At 40.1% G+C, this 13114-nt stretch overlaps 1 protein-coding gene across 2 annotated transcripts in view; it reads right to left on the reverse strand.

The window, feature by feature from the left end:
- Nucleotides 1–3297: 3297 nt before the first annotated feature.
- Nucleotides 3298–13114, reverse strand: part of LOC111265598 (uncharacterized) — a 65435-nt gene continuing 55618 nt past the window's right edge. The window contains exon 3 of one of the 2 annotated variants that reach the window (XM_086970549.1): nt 3298–10104. In XM_086970549.1, the coding sequence (XP_086826675.1) occupies nt 9926–10104 (179 nt within the window). In that variant the 3' untranslated portion in view covers nt 3298–9925. The remainder of the gene's footprint in view (nt 10105–13114) is intronic. The other variant, XM_022842412.2, reaches the window with a different exon arrangement.

Below are 13114 nucleotides of genomic sequence, written 5' to 3' on the forward strand. Positions count from 1 at the left end.
ATCAAAGCAGCACCATATTTTTTATGGGCCTTGGCAATATTTGTGCCTTTATCGCACTAAAAATATGAAATGCACACATTTTTTACAGAAATTTCGCATATGTTGTATTTAAATAGAGACATTTCAGCAACTTTAGCATACTACCGCCGTATCTCAGCTTTCAAATGATAACACTGCCGACTCGACGCGTCTCGTATCACCCAAAATGTGTGACTTTGCAGCCATTTCGTTAAGCAAATGATCAACAATTTTTCGACAACCCAATATATATATACATACTTTACTATTTCCATACATATGGACGCATTATCTTAAAGTAAGTTCTTATTTTAAAGTATATAAACCCGATTAGCAGAGCTTACTTTATGGATAAACAATTTCTAACCGCAGAGATCAGCTGCATATGTGTTCCTAGAAGCGTTGCTACATGCTTCGCCATTTCCAGATAGGTTCGCAAGGTTCAACATTTATGCTATCGAACGTTTTGAAGTAACCGATTGGTAAAATAAAGCCCCACATGGCAAAATATCTGTAACATCATAGGCACCACCATTACGGCAACTCATAATCACATCATCTGTAACATTGTCCGGCCTATGGCAGACTGAGAGGTCTCCTATATTAAACGTCTTTCAGTCTATACTATAAACATATATATATATATAGGTTGTCTTTTGCATTTAATTGTAATAGAAAATCTCTAACCACAAACCGATATCCTTCCAATCAGTACTATGCCAACCCCCTGCAGCGTGGCTAATCAATATTGCCAACAAAACTATTACCTGTATGAAGGTTGATATAAACAAGAAGGCCTTTCCGCAGGCGTATGATCAGTCACCGTTGTTTTTCTGTCTTTTCTACCTGTCTTGCTGATAGCTCTGTAAAGTTATATATGCATTATTATAGAATAGTTGCATATTTGAAACGGTGGGCTTCCAAGAATGATTTCCTAATTGTCTTCATTTAATCATCATATTGATGCATGACCGTACTTGACCAGCTAAAATATAGCTCGTATATAGGGTGATAGCGCCCTTTGAATAACTAATGAACTAGAGCTCTGAAGGCTCTGTTTGAATTCACTGCTTTTACTAAGTGGCCAGTTTTACTTTTGTATAACATTTATTTTTGGTAATAAACAAAGTGACTAATAAAGCTGATTCACTCAGCCCGCACGTTCACGTTTATGGCTGCACTTCTGGAACAGGCAGGTAAACGCGCGTCTTATGTGGCGAGCGCTTCAAAAATCACGTACGTTTTGTAATGGCTCGTAAGTTGGTAATAATTATGATTAAAAAAAACCAGTGAAATTGTGCCGAACCGCTGGCATAAGACAAAAACCTACATACAGCCTAATAATATTCAAGCCATTTTGTTCCATCTACAGAAACGTGATGGAATTACAGAACTTCGGAACGTTGTTTGGGCGGCGACCGCAATGAGTTGCCTGAGTGACAACAACGCCGAAAATTGAACGCAGATTAGCACAGTATTGCAGACATGAAGACTAAGACCTCAACTTGTTAAGTTAAAGCGACTTTAAAGTTAAAGTTAAAGACAGAAATGCAGTGCTGAGTTCAAGCAGTGTCGATCGTACAAGAGATTCACCGAACCGCAAGATCATTCTGTGTCGTCTTTACAAAGACCAGATCGCTACATGCAACAGTCGCTCCCATTGAGTCGAAACTGTCTGGTTTGCTTCTAGGTTTTCATGTTTGATTTTAGAAAGTTCCATCCAAATTTAGAGTCTTATCAACTTGAGTATCAGCCATACTGGCGACAGATCGAAGATGATTTCGTATCAACATGTAAACTTAATTACCCTAAACAGCTCAACAGGATCCAATAATGTTAATAATGGTTACTTCGTCGAGGGTGCGTCCCCGTGTCAACAAGCCCGAATGGCTGACACTGAGCCAAGATGAAGCTTTGCAAAAAGGTCTTCAGTTTCGCCACTCACCAGCTTTTTACTTTTGAATCTACTTGGGCTTTTTTTGCGGTTACCTAACGATCTTTTAAAGCAATGGACCTATGGGGTCATCTTGGAAATACCTCCTTTAAAGAACCAAACGTTACAGTTGACGGAAACAATTTAGTTCTGTTTACTTCTAAACTGTAAACTTCTAAACACTCAGAACTAACCAAACCGGTAGATATTAGCAGAATTGGAAGATATGATTGAGACGGTAAACAAGAACCTCACATATGAGAAGCGAATTTGACCAGCAATGGCATGGCCGACGTTCGGCAAACGGTTACTCACCGGCCGAGGTTCGTCACGGAGCTATCATGACTGTTTGTGACGGGAAAATATCATTGGAAGTAAATCGTTACTACTTAACGCTTCTCACTGCGTACAGAGATGCTTTATAGCGAATCACCACAAACCTATAACGTTTCTGATGGCTTCAACAAGTTACTAATCATGCTAAATTAGAACTAACTGCAAGCTTCAATTAACTTTTGAGCACAACGTTGGAAATATGAGATAAGTCGCTTGGAGTGCCGTTGCAGATATCTGTTTCCGCAATTGGGGTTATTTTAGAACGTAAACATGGATTTCTCAAAAGTCAAAAGAGAGATGTCGTTAGCTTAGCTTAGCGGACATGGAATGACTTTGAATAAGGCAGATTTCGGGCGCAGCTAAAGTGAGATATGCCTTTTGAAAAATCTTAATAAATATAGTTCTCTTGATGGCGTCACTACTTGATAATATCTCTGCAGATCTAGGCTGGCATTACAGATAATAGATAATGTAATAACTTTTGACTATTCAGAAAAAACGAAAATAAAGAGATTAACAACTATTATGGTAGAGAAACACTTCGAAAGCTGAAATGAAAAATGCAAAGTCGTTATATACTGGTAAATTATATTTTTTCTGTCTTTCTTTATTAGATTGTGTTTCAATGTAGTAAATAGAAAATAATTAGCAGCTACAAAATCTACGATGAAAATGCTTACCGTGCAATAAGAAGCTACTTTCTGACCCTCCGAAAATAGATAATCCATCACCACTGTATCGTAAACGGTAAGTGTACTCTAACTTGGTAACTGGAAAAATCATTTACCAACCGTACGAACACCATTCATATCAACAAGGATAAGCCAAGCGTCCAGGTTATAATTCGTGTCCTTATTCTAGGCCGTATTAACATTAGTAAGAAAAATTAAAAATCATAAAATGAAAATGACGGTGGCTGTCTCTCTCTCTCTCTCTCTCTATGCGTGTATGGTTTTTTTAATACAACCTCAAGATTCCTTCCAAGACGTATCTAACTAACAAACAGAATATTAAGCATATGATCATTCTCATTACGATTTTATTTTTCTCAGCATTACCATCATCGCCATCGAATTATTACACGTTTTTATCTAATCCAAATTATTATTGTTTTTGTTGTTGTTATCATCAAATCATCGTCTGCTCGGTACTATCATTATCATAATTCCCATCGTTTTTTATTTCTCTTGTTCCACTATCCGTTACATAATCATAATAGTAGTAGTGATAATAATAACAAACAGTTAAATTAAATGGTCAGATTAAATTTAATGATGCAGCAGCAGCATCATCATCATCATCATCATCGTCGACGCAATTGTGCCTTAAATAATGACATCTTCGTCATTATCGTTAACCATTTCAAAAATGTTCGTCTGCTCGTTGAAATCGTCTTCTTCGTTCCCCCTTTTCTGTTTAAGTCACCTAATTCTGTACTGCTCATACCACCATAAGGAGACGCATGGTAGCGTCACCTCACCGTCATCCTCATCACTGCCTTACTTACCTTTCGATTTTCTTTGTTTATATAGTTATGATTTGTCGGTGATTTGTTCTATTTATCATAGAAAAGACAATGGTATAAAATCGTCCAGTGACGGACAGAAGAAAAGGCAAGACAACCACAAGCAAGAAGAAACAATGCCGGTGTACGGATAGCTTCCTACGTAAGCCCATGCGTTTTGTACTATACAGACCGAGGCTTTTTGATTTGACAGTTTGAGATTTAGATGCTATTGGACCGCCAATGCCTGAACTGGGTTTAGATAGCGATGTCCCAGAGTAACTGTCGTCGTGATGATTTGCTTGAGGGCAGAGCTAATAGCGAACAGAATCAGGACCGAATTGAAAGCTTCCGTAACACTTAACCACGGGCCGTCAGCACGCTATAACGAAGCTCCATTTTCCAGATTTTATCAACAACCCCGACATTTATTTACTACATTTCCCTTGCCTCTTATGATTTAAGTTGAAGTTAAACAATCATTTCACTTGCTCTTATTAACTGAGTATGTGGTCGGCAAGAAACTGACGATCCTTCGTTTCGCTCATGAATTGTTTAGGGCAGAATTTAGAAATGCTCCCTATTGTTAAACTTTTTCGCGTAGCCTATCGGAGATGCTATATAGGATAGACACGCTGAGGGTCAGGAGAACTTTAGGATGCAATTCGGTCGTCGTTACCCTATTTTTTCGTATGGGGTATCGCCACTGATTTTGTTGTTATTTTTACGTCGTCGTGTTAAGTGATCAAAAATGACCACCATAATCCTTACTTTCGTTCTTTTTTCTCTATAGAAAAAAACATGTTTGTCTTAATTATAAATCTACCAGTTATTATTTTCACAGTTGTATCCATTAGCGACATAATCATTTATGCTTGATCTGCGACTTTTTCAGAGCCTTGAACTTTGCGTGTTCCAGGCTCAATCTGGTTGACGATTCAATTTCGCGCCCTTTTTTGTGTAAATTATACCTTTTAACGTTTAACGCAACAACAAAATTGCGTCGTATAGAGAGATAAGTTCCAAGAACTGGACCTAACCTTTTTACTGGTCCTAGAAAAACGTCGGTATTGATTGTTGTGCGTTGAAAAATCAGATTCTATTAACACGTTCATCCGTCCTACTATTGGGCGATGTCACGGAGCGTACTTATCTCTGGTGTTGCCTGATGTCGCTCTTGTTCTTAGTCGTTCGTGTAGCGTTTGCCACTGTTGATGATAATAATGACAAAAATCATAGACCATTGTATCTAGATGATGAATGTCTGTGTGTATAAGATGAGCCTCTTGTCTATTCGCGGCTTCCCGTCTTTTAGTTACACGCATCTACCTGGGGCGCTATGTCCTGCAGCACGGTTATCCGTTTATATGTTTATGTTACTGTTATTTTCTTATTTTTATTTATCAGTAGAAAATTGTGCGATTTACGTCTCGTTGCCTACCTATTTACCAATACATATGCGCATATATATCTATACCTAGTTATTATATTTATATATGGAGAATGAAACAGTGTTGGGCATGCCTACTATAATGTGTCATTACGATGGTTCCTCCCGCACTCCACTTCTCCGGCTGTGTTTAGACTGTGACCATTGATTGTGATCTACTCTTCTACCCGTGTAGCGCCGTTAGCTCTTCCGGCGCATCGTGTTTTCTGAATCGATGTCGTCAAATGTGATTTTAACAATTTAGCCGCTACCCCCACGCCCCCGACACACACAACTTTTAGTACGTCTTGGTCGAGTCTATTCTCATAAGTTTGTTTATAGCCTGTGTGGCTTGACGTGCAAGCACATAATTTCCTCTACACTCTAACATCTTAAACGCTGAGACCAAGTGTTTTTTACTGTCTTACTTTTTTATCTCTTGTTTTTTTGTCTCGGCAAAATCAACCAATACATCGATTTCTGTAGGCCGCCAAATCAGCGACCAGGTTCAATCGATTCGTCAACAATCGATACTCTTATTCGCATCTCATAGCCATCAACTGGTAAATTACTTCTCAGTAAACCGCCTTCCTGGCAAGCAGGTTTGCAGTCAGCGAAGTTACCGTCAAATGACTTAGCAGAATATGCCCTATCCAATCAAGGCGACAACCTCTGCCTCAACAACAACAACCTCGGATACTCGGCCGCACGCTAACGTTCCCGTTACTCTCTTTTGCTCTTTGTCACGCTTTCTTTTTTTCGCTTTCTACAATGGCGCACAGTCCGGGACGGGACGTTTTGCAAAGCTCGTGTTCTTGGCTCCGCTCGTGATATTAACATAAAAACATACGTTTCACTACGTATCATATCTCCTGTATTTTATACTATGCAGGGAGCGCAACTGCGCCAAGTAAACGGCCGCTGTAACGTATAATAGAGAAGCAAAACAACGCTGCACGAGACACTGTTTCGTGCACGCTTCATGCACGTGTTTACAGCACCATTAGATCGTTCTCGGTGTATATTCGGCGCTAGGATCAACAATCGAATGACTAGACTAGCCGGTCATGTATGGTCCTACTAAGTAGTAGTAATAATAATAATAATGATAGGCAGCAAAGCATTTACTCTGAGACCGAGCATAGAAGCAAATTAGTCTCTTTGCCTTTATCGTGATATTGCTCCATATATTTCGTTTGTAGAAGCGATTTTGGACAATGGACAACGATAATGTTCTTCAGTGAAATTGCATCGTCTTCTATTTTAATATACATACTTTGCTTTTATATACAGCAAGCTGTTACAAAGATAAAAACAATAAAATCACAATGATAAACTCGTATCATTCTATGTCTATTTATCACTGTATCGATCAAACTGTATTTGATAGTATTTCTAAATATGCTGCTCTCAATGCGCAAAGATATTGTATTTATACGTTTATGATTGTTGGTGTTGTTTATTAATAACGTAGCTATGATAGTAGTAAAAGTACATTGGTAAACGAGTTCCTGTTTTCTTTGCTCGTGAGCTGCGCAGTCCCGTCCCCATTGTCAACAACACCCTCAAAAGTGAGGGACATATAAGCCTCATACAAAAATACATTCACTGGCGAGTGAGCTTGGAGCACTCTAACTTTTTATCGTTCTCGTTTCTCTCGGATTCCTCACCCCACTCGCCAATCGTTCCTTATCACATTTGAACCCCTCCGAGAAGCGTTTGGCACTTCGTACCGACGTAACCCCGGTGAAAACCATGACCTCTGGCGGTAGAAACGAATACATATGTATTTATATGTATACAGTTATCCAGCTGTCCAACGCGGTTGCCGGGGACGACCGACTCAACAAGGTTGACTCATTCTTCCGGGGGATGTTGCTATCAGCGGCCTCAGCTTTTCCCAGCGCCCGAACGTCGACCGCACTGAACACGCGGTGAGAAGATCTGCGTGCGAGCGAAAAAACGAGACTAGGGTCCTGGCCCTCTGGGGCCTTACCTGGCATGAATTTAAGTTAGCGTGTGTGCTTCGACGCTCGGGCTTAATGGATGACTGGTGCTTAGTATTCGATCCTCACTGATTGCTACACAGACTTTGACACAGACGCCAACAAAGCTGATATACGAAAGAGCTTGACGCGGCATTCGGCAAGTATCGCTGGTAATAAGGAATTGACCCAATATTTAAAGGTTTGCGGAAGTGGTAAGTTGTGACGCTGCATTTTACTGCACTGATACGTCTCCTGCTGAATTCCAGTTACGTCTCTAACTTCATTACGTAGTGCTTCAGCGTTCATTGATTTTGTCATTCGAGCATTTCACAGGCGATGAACATTGTATCTATTAAGTGTATGTTTGAGATGTATGCAACCTTATCCCAGTCTTATCCTGCTTACTTGTCCCATTTCTGTACTTCGGCTTTGCCAAATTCTTGTCTTCTTCGATGATTCATTATTGAGTTTGTTCAATATGTCATTATATTTTTGGCCTGACTCTCACTCTGCCTGAATGCCTGTTGGAAAAAGTGTACGTTAAATGTGTGCTAACTTTTTCAATTGTAATGACTTAAACTTTACCCTGTTACCTTTTACTCTTCTAATCAACCCTCAATATACTCGACCTTGTAATTCTATTGGATCATATGAATTTGCCTTTCCATGTTGTTTATTACCTCAAGCTTATTCAGGCCTAACAACGTCGGCCTACCAATTGTCAATTCGTAATTTGTTACTGACTTGTCTTTATTTTAACTTGTTCAAACGATAGTTATCGTTGAGGGTAAAAACAAAATAAACCTATTGCATTTTCAGCCCAGATGGAACGTTGCGGCTTTGTTCTGCGGTCAAGCCTACCAGTTTCCATCAGAGGAAAACGCCCATTATTCATTGCTAAGTCTTTCTTTACGTCCACTTGTTACCATCTGGACCTTTTTTTTATCTGTTCGATCATATTAGAGTCACTCCAGAATACGGTATGCTCGCTCATCTGTCACTGAGGTAGCATGGTTGGCCAGTAGGATTGATACAAGCAGACATGCGCTCTGTCGCCGTCGTTTTGATGAGGTCCTTTCTTCAATTGCAGCTGCATAGTTAATATGCGCTAGACACGGCCAATTCGAATTCTCGTAATCCTCATCGGCGTCATCACAGGCGTCCAATTTTTCCTGTTGAAGCCGTTAGCGAACCTATACTTTTTCCGACTTGACGCATCAGCCATTTTCTCGTTTAATCTCTCCGTCTTGGCTCCTACATTTTATTTCGTTACTAGTTTTGCGGTTCCATGCTATTACACTACAATAGTCCTATCTACGATAGCTATTAGCACTTTTCATTTTACTGGAAGTTAAAAGGCAAACGAAAAGCCAAGTTGAGGTCGATATTGGATGAATTTGTAATGATGCCCCTTTGACGTTCGATGCTGTTAGGCTGCCCAAACAAAGACAAATCAGAATACAAGCCAATTCATTATATATATATATATATACATGAATTGGATCGCAATCCACTAACAAGATACATCCCAGTATATACTGTATGTTAATTTCCCTGTAATGCAGGAATTTTTCTTCAAGTTTTACCTTGGCCGCATAACAAGTGGCCTCGCGAGCATTTAGGCAAAATTGCTTAGTTAAACTTAAAAATGGTGGCCATGAAGGGCAAGCTCTAACCATTTTTACAAATCTTGACAATTGCAATCACGTTTCGTCTCTTCGCGAAATATTCTGTGTATATACATCACCTGTAGAAGTTCTACACGTGTTCCATTTAGGTGCTAACATCCTAATCACTCTTCACAAAGAACCTGCATTTAGATTTGGACAGTTCAGATCCACGGGTACAGACAATTTCATCTGTTTTCTCTATTGTCTGGACGTACAAACAATTGTGCGCTTATGTTAAATACTGCTTTCTGGGCTTCATTGCGTTCACTTTTTTTTTTTTTTAATCAATTTTAAGATCTTTGTCATTCTAGATGGCCTAAATGGCACGCATATATTTCTAGCTTTAACATCTCCATGGATAGCACCATAATTTTTTCATTCCTGTTATCCCGGCCAACAACTGAAAAATTCCCCTAGCTAGTAGGGTAAACTTGAGATTCTAGAATACTTAACCTCTTCTATAGAAAAATAAATATGTGTATATATCATTCCTATATATTATATATATAATTCCGCTATATAGCGACAGCAATGTTAGAGTTGAAACAAATAATGTGCGTATATATATATATATATATATAATTGCATGATTATTTTGTCTATAGATATATAAACATACGTTATATATTATAAGGAAATTAAATAGCTCTTTCTCTCTTTTGTTCTGCGAAAACAATGCTTTAGGCCACCGTCGTCACAGTAGACATACTAATTATCATCTTCATCATAGCAACAGAGTATATCACTGTTGAACCGTTAGCGAAACAGTTTTCCTGTATAACAGAGTGAATATTGTGCGTGAATCAATCGAGCACGATCCTGTTGCCTCTAGACACTATAAGTTCCTGTTCAGGATTCTGTTGTATTGCTTGTGCGTGTTATTTCAATAGAACTGTAGTGGCTTCTACTATCTTGGCCTCGAGAATTGCGCTGCCAGGCATACGGTTCGATGTCCAATTGTGGTTTTGGGCCTCGTCGAAGTACGTGCGCGAGTACATCGCTAGCAAGGGATATGGTGTCGTAAAGCCATAAGATCACCTACTAGTGCTACTGCGGGTTGTTAATGTTTGCTAAGATTGTAGGTGAGGACGTCACGGTTGAAGTCGACATCATGGTCGTGATTTGGCCAGCGGAGAGGTCCTGTGGAATGACTCCTGAGCTTGCAATGTGTGATGACGAGTTTTGCGAGAGTTGTGGTCCTGTGCCTGCTACACTGGATGCTGTACCTGCAAGTACGGTGTCATACAAACGCAGAAACAAAGTCAAACACACAAGACTAGAAATTAACGGTACAACGCGAATGTGCACATCGATGAAACCTAATAATAAATATAGTAATAATAATTCTACCAAGGGGACTGAATAACATCTTAAAATGCTGTTTTAATGCTATGTTCGTAGCAGAGGTATTTGGACAATTCTGTTTCGAACAGTTGCGCGTTCTAGCGAAGTTTGGCCAACAAAGAGTTTTTAAACAATTTATCTCTCCATAAGATTAATAATTGAGGTAATAAATGATCAAGAACATTGCTAATGAAGCTCCAAATGCTACTTTGTGGTTCTCTGCATCCACTGGCCGGCTGTAATGGGGAAACTAAGTAAAAATTCACGTTGGCCAACATTCGCTAAAATACCATGGCGGATCTTAACAACCCCCAATATATGGCGCTGTTATTTCGAGAAGTTAGCTGTGATCGTAATCGTAGCATATAAAGATGAAGCTTTAAATCATCAACAAAAACCTCTCGGATAATTCATGCCCATCTCAAGTCCCTCTTGACGAAATTGCGCCTTTCAAGAGGATATCACGTTTATTGTTAGGTGTACTGTTACTTCAAACATGCGCATACATCTCACAAACCTCTTTAGACTAGAGCAGATTTACGAAGCCCACCCTTCATCAGATCTACCTGATCTTTGCAGCATAAATTAATGGGCATTGCGATTTAAGAACCTAGCGGGCACGAATACTTTTGTTTAGTGTTCAATCAGTTCACTTATATTATCGGCGCATGCACCACTGGTACCTCTTGTATACGCGTGTATCTGTGTGTAGTGGACTCTCGTATATCTTTCTTTTTTAATAAGTCGAAAAAAACGTGTCAAATTTGATGAGAGGCTCTGAGACAATTCGGCCTTGACCTCTTACTCCCCGGCACCTGCTCACCAAAAGGCCCTGATAAAGAAACAAGCACTTCTCTCCCTGTGCAGGCAAGCCGAGAGTGGAAAAGAGATTAAGCTGCAGCCCTGCCTAGTGGTTTTTCGTTGCTGTAGTTGGATCATCGCATGAGCGATCCTGAAGCCCCAGAGCGAGCAGGTGGGCTCCGTTAGTAGCGCATTGAATAGGGAAGCAAAACTTGCTGCCCAGATGCTCCTTGAACTCAGATGAAACCTTGAAACTCAGGCGCTTGAAGGCAAAGGAGGACAACGTTTTCTTTTGTGGGTATCTTCACATCTCATTTGGCAGGAGTCTATCCCTAAATCGTCTCGCTTCCATTTCTTCGATTTTTGCCCATTTGCCAGTCTGTAGGGGATCAAGAGCATGGTTATACAAATACGATCATAAAACAAAAAAGCCGTTCGGCTTTCTGTTGTCTCTTGGCAGCCTATTGCGCCCTCGCCATCGAGTACAATTATTTATCAGCTTTTGCGAGCTTCGCAGCGACTAACAGTAAGATAGGTGATGAGAAACTATACACTCACATGTTAACGCGTGCCAGTAGCGTCTACACTTCTTAAGGAGCGAGACATAAAAGATATTTTGCAATAGAAGATCTTGCGTTTACTATCAATTTACAACTTATTTTTAATTAATTCGGTCTCGCTTATGAAAGACCCTTCATCGACCGATAGGAAATGGACTATTTGAATTTCTTTCTAACGAAAAAGGTTCGACGATAAAATGCAATAGTCGTAAATGGAGCATCTTTAAAATGTACGATGGTTAGAAATACAATGCGTTTCAAGCTATCGGTTTTTCCTAGGCAAATTTTGAAAGTTGGGACTATGGCAGCAAGCTAGAGATTTGTTGAACATTTGTTGGAATATAGAGGACCACGATAAAATCCGAGAAGAAGGTCCAGTCAACGAATCATCATATTGGACTTGTTCTCCATGGTTCCAAACTACATAACAACCCCCTCAGAATAGTTGAATGATCGACTTCTTTCTGCAAAATCATTAGTGGTTCATATGATCCCACACCTATGATCCGTATGACACCATTGTATGGCTATTCAGTCAAAAATATAACTTACTTGAAGCTTTTCAAAAATTAATAAATCGCGGCAACGGATCCACCTTTAAGCTACACAATAGAGGAGTCCCTGTTGCACCTACTGTAAATCTGTTTCACCCGTGACAACAACTGTTCCCAGTGAAGTCAAGTAAGGTTGGGCTTACCATACTTTTCATAAACGAGCACTTGCAGTGTTTTTGCAGGATAAATCAAATGTTCGTCCCGTGATTTGAAACATGCTAGCAGCCTGATAGGTGGGAAAACATTTCAGTTCTGTAAACCTTACCACCTTAACGTATTCTGTAGCGTCAATCTGACCGCCTGCTCTAAGCCATCTACTACTGGCTTAAGACAATATTACCCTTTATGCTGTTTACGGTAAACTCTTTCCTCGATTGCACCACCAATAATAGCAAGAGTGATGGCGAAAATAAAAAAAGAAAAACGCTGCATTTCGGGCTGACCAATTTCGTGTGGTTTTCGAGTGGTAAGTTGCCGATTACCTTTTTGCCTCTTGAATTTTTCTGCCATTACCTGGCCACGTTCGTTCTTTACAGATACTCTCTATCACTCCTGAAACACTAAAAGCCACTATCACCTTGCGTTGGTGTCGTGAAGTGCGCGCTTGCTTGCCGTCGCCGTATTCCTGTTGCCTACGCTCGCAAAGCAGTAAACAACAAAAGCTCCAACAAGGGTTACGTTACCAGTTGTGAGAGACGAAATTGTTATTGTCTTCTAGCTTGTCGAGGATGTTGTAGTAGGTACAGCGGCCACTGTAGAAATGACTTTGCACACGCTAATAAGTTTCGACACTTGATCGACCTAGATATCGTCCGGCGCCCGCCTAGGTTCTCTGCGGCTGTAAACAGTAAGTAGCGCTTGTTTCGTGTGGTGGTGGCGCCGCTGGTTGTCCATCATCAATAGGGGTAGCGGTAAAAAAGAGCGATATACGGCTTCCTTCGCTACCCCTTTCCGGGTTCCTGTTGTTCGTCATTCGC

Source organism: Varroa jacobsoni, unplaced genomic scaffold (assembly GCF_002532875.2).
Source record: "Varroa jacobsoni isolate VJ856 unplaced genomic scaffold, vjacob_1.0 scaffold_992, whole genome shotgun sequence".
NCBI lineage: Eukaryota > Metazoa > Arthropoda > Arachnida > Mesostigmata > Varroidae > Varroa > Varroa jacobsoni.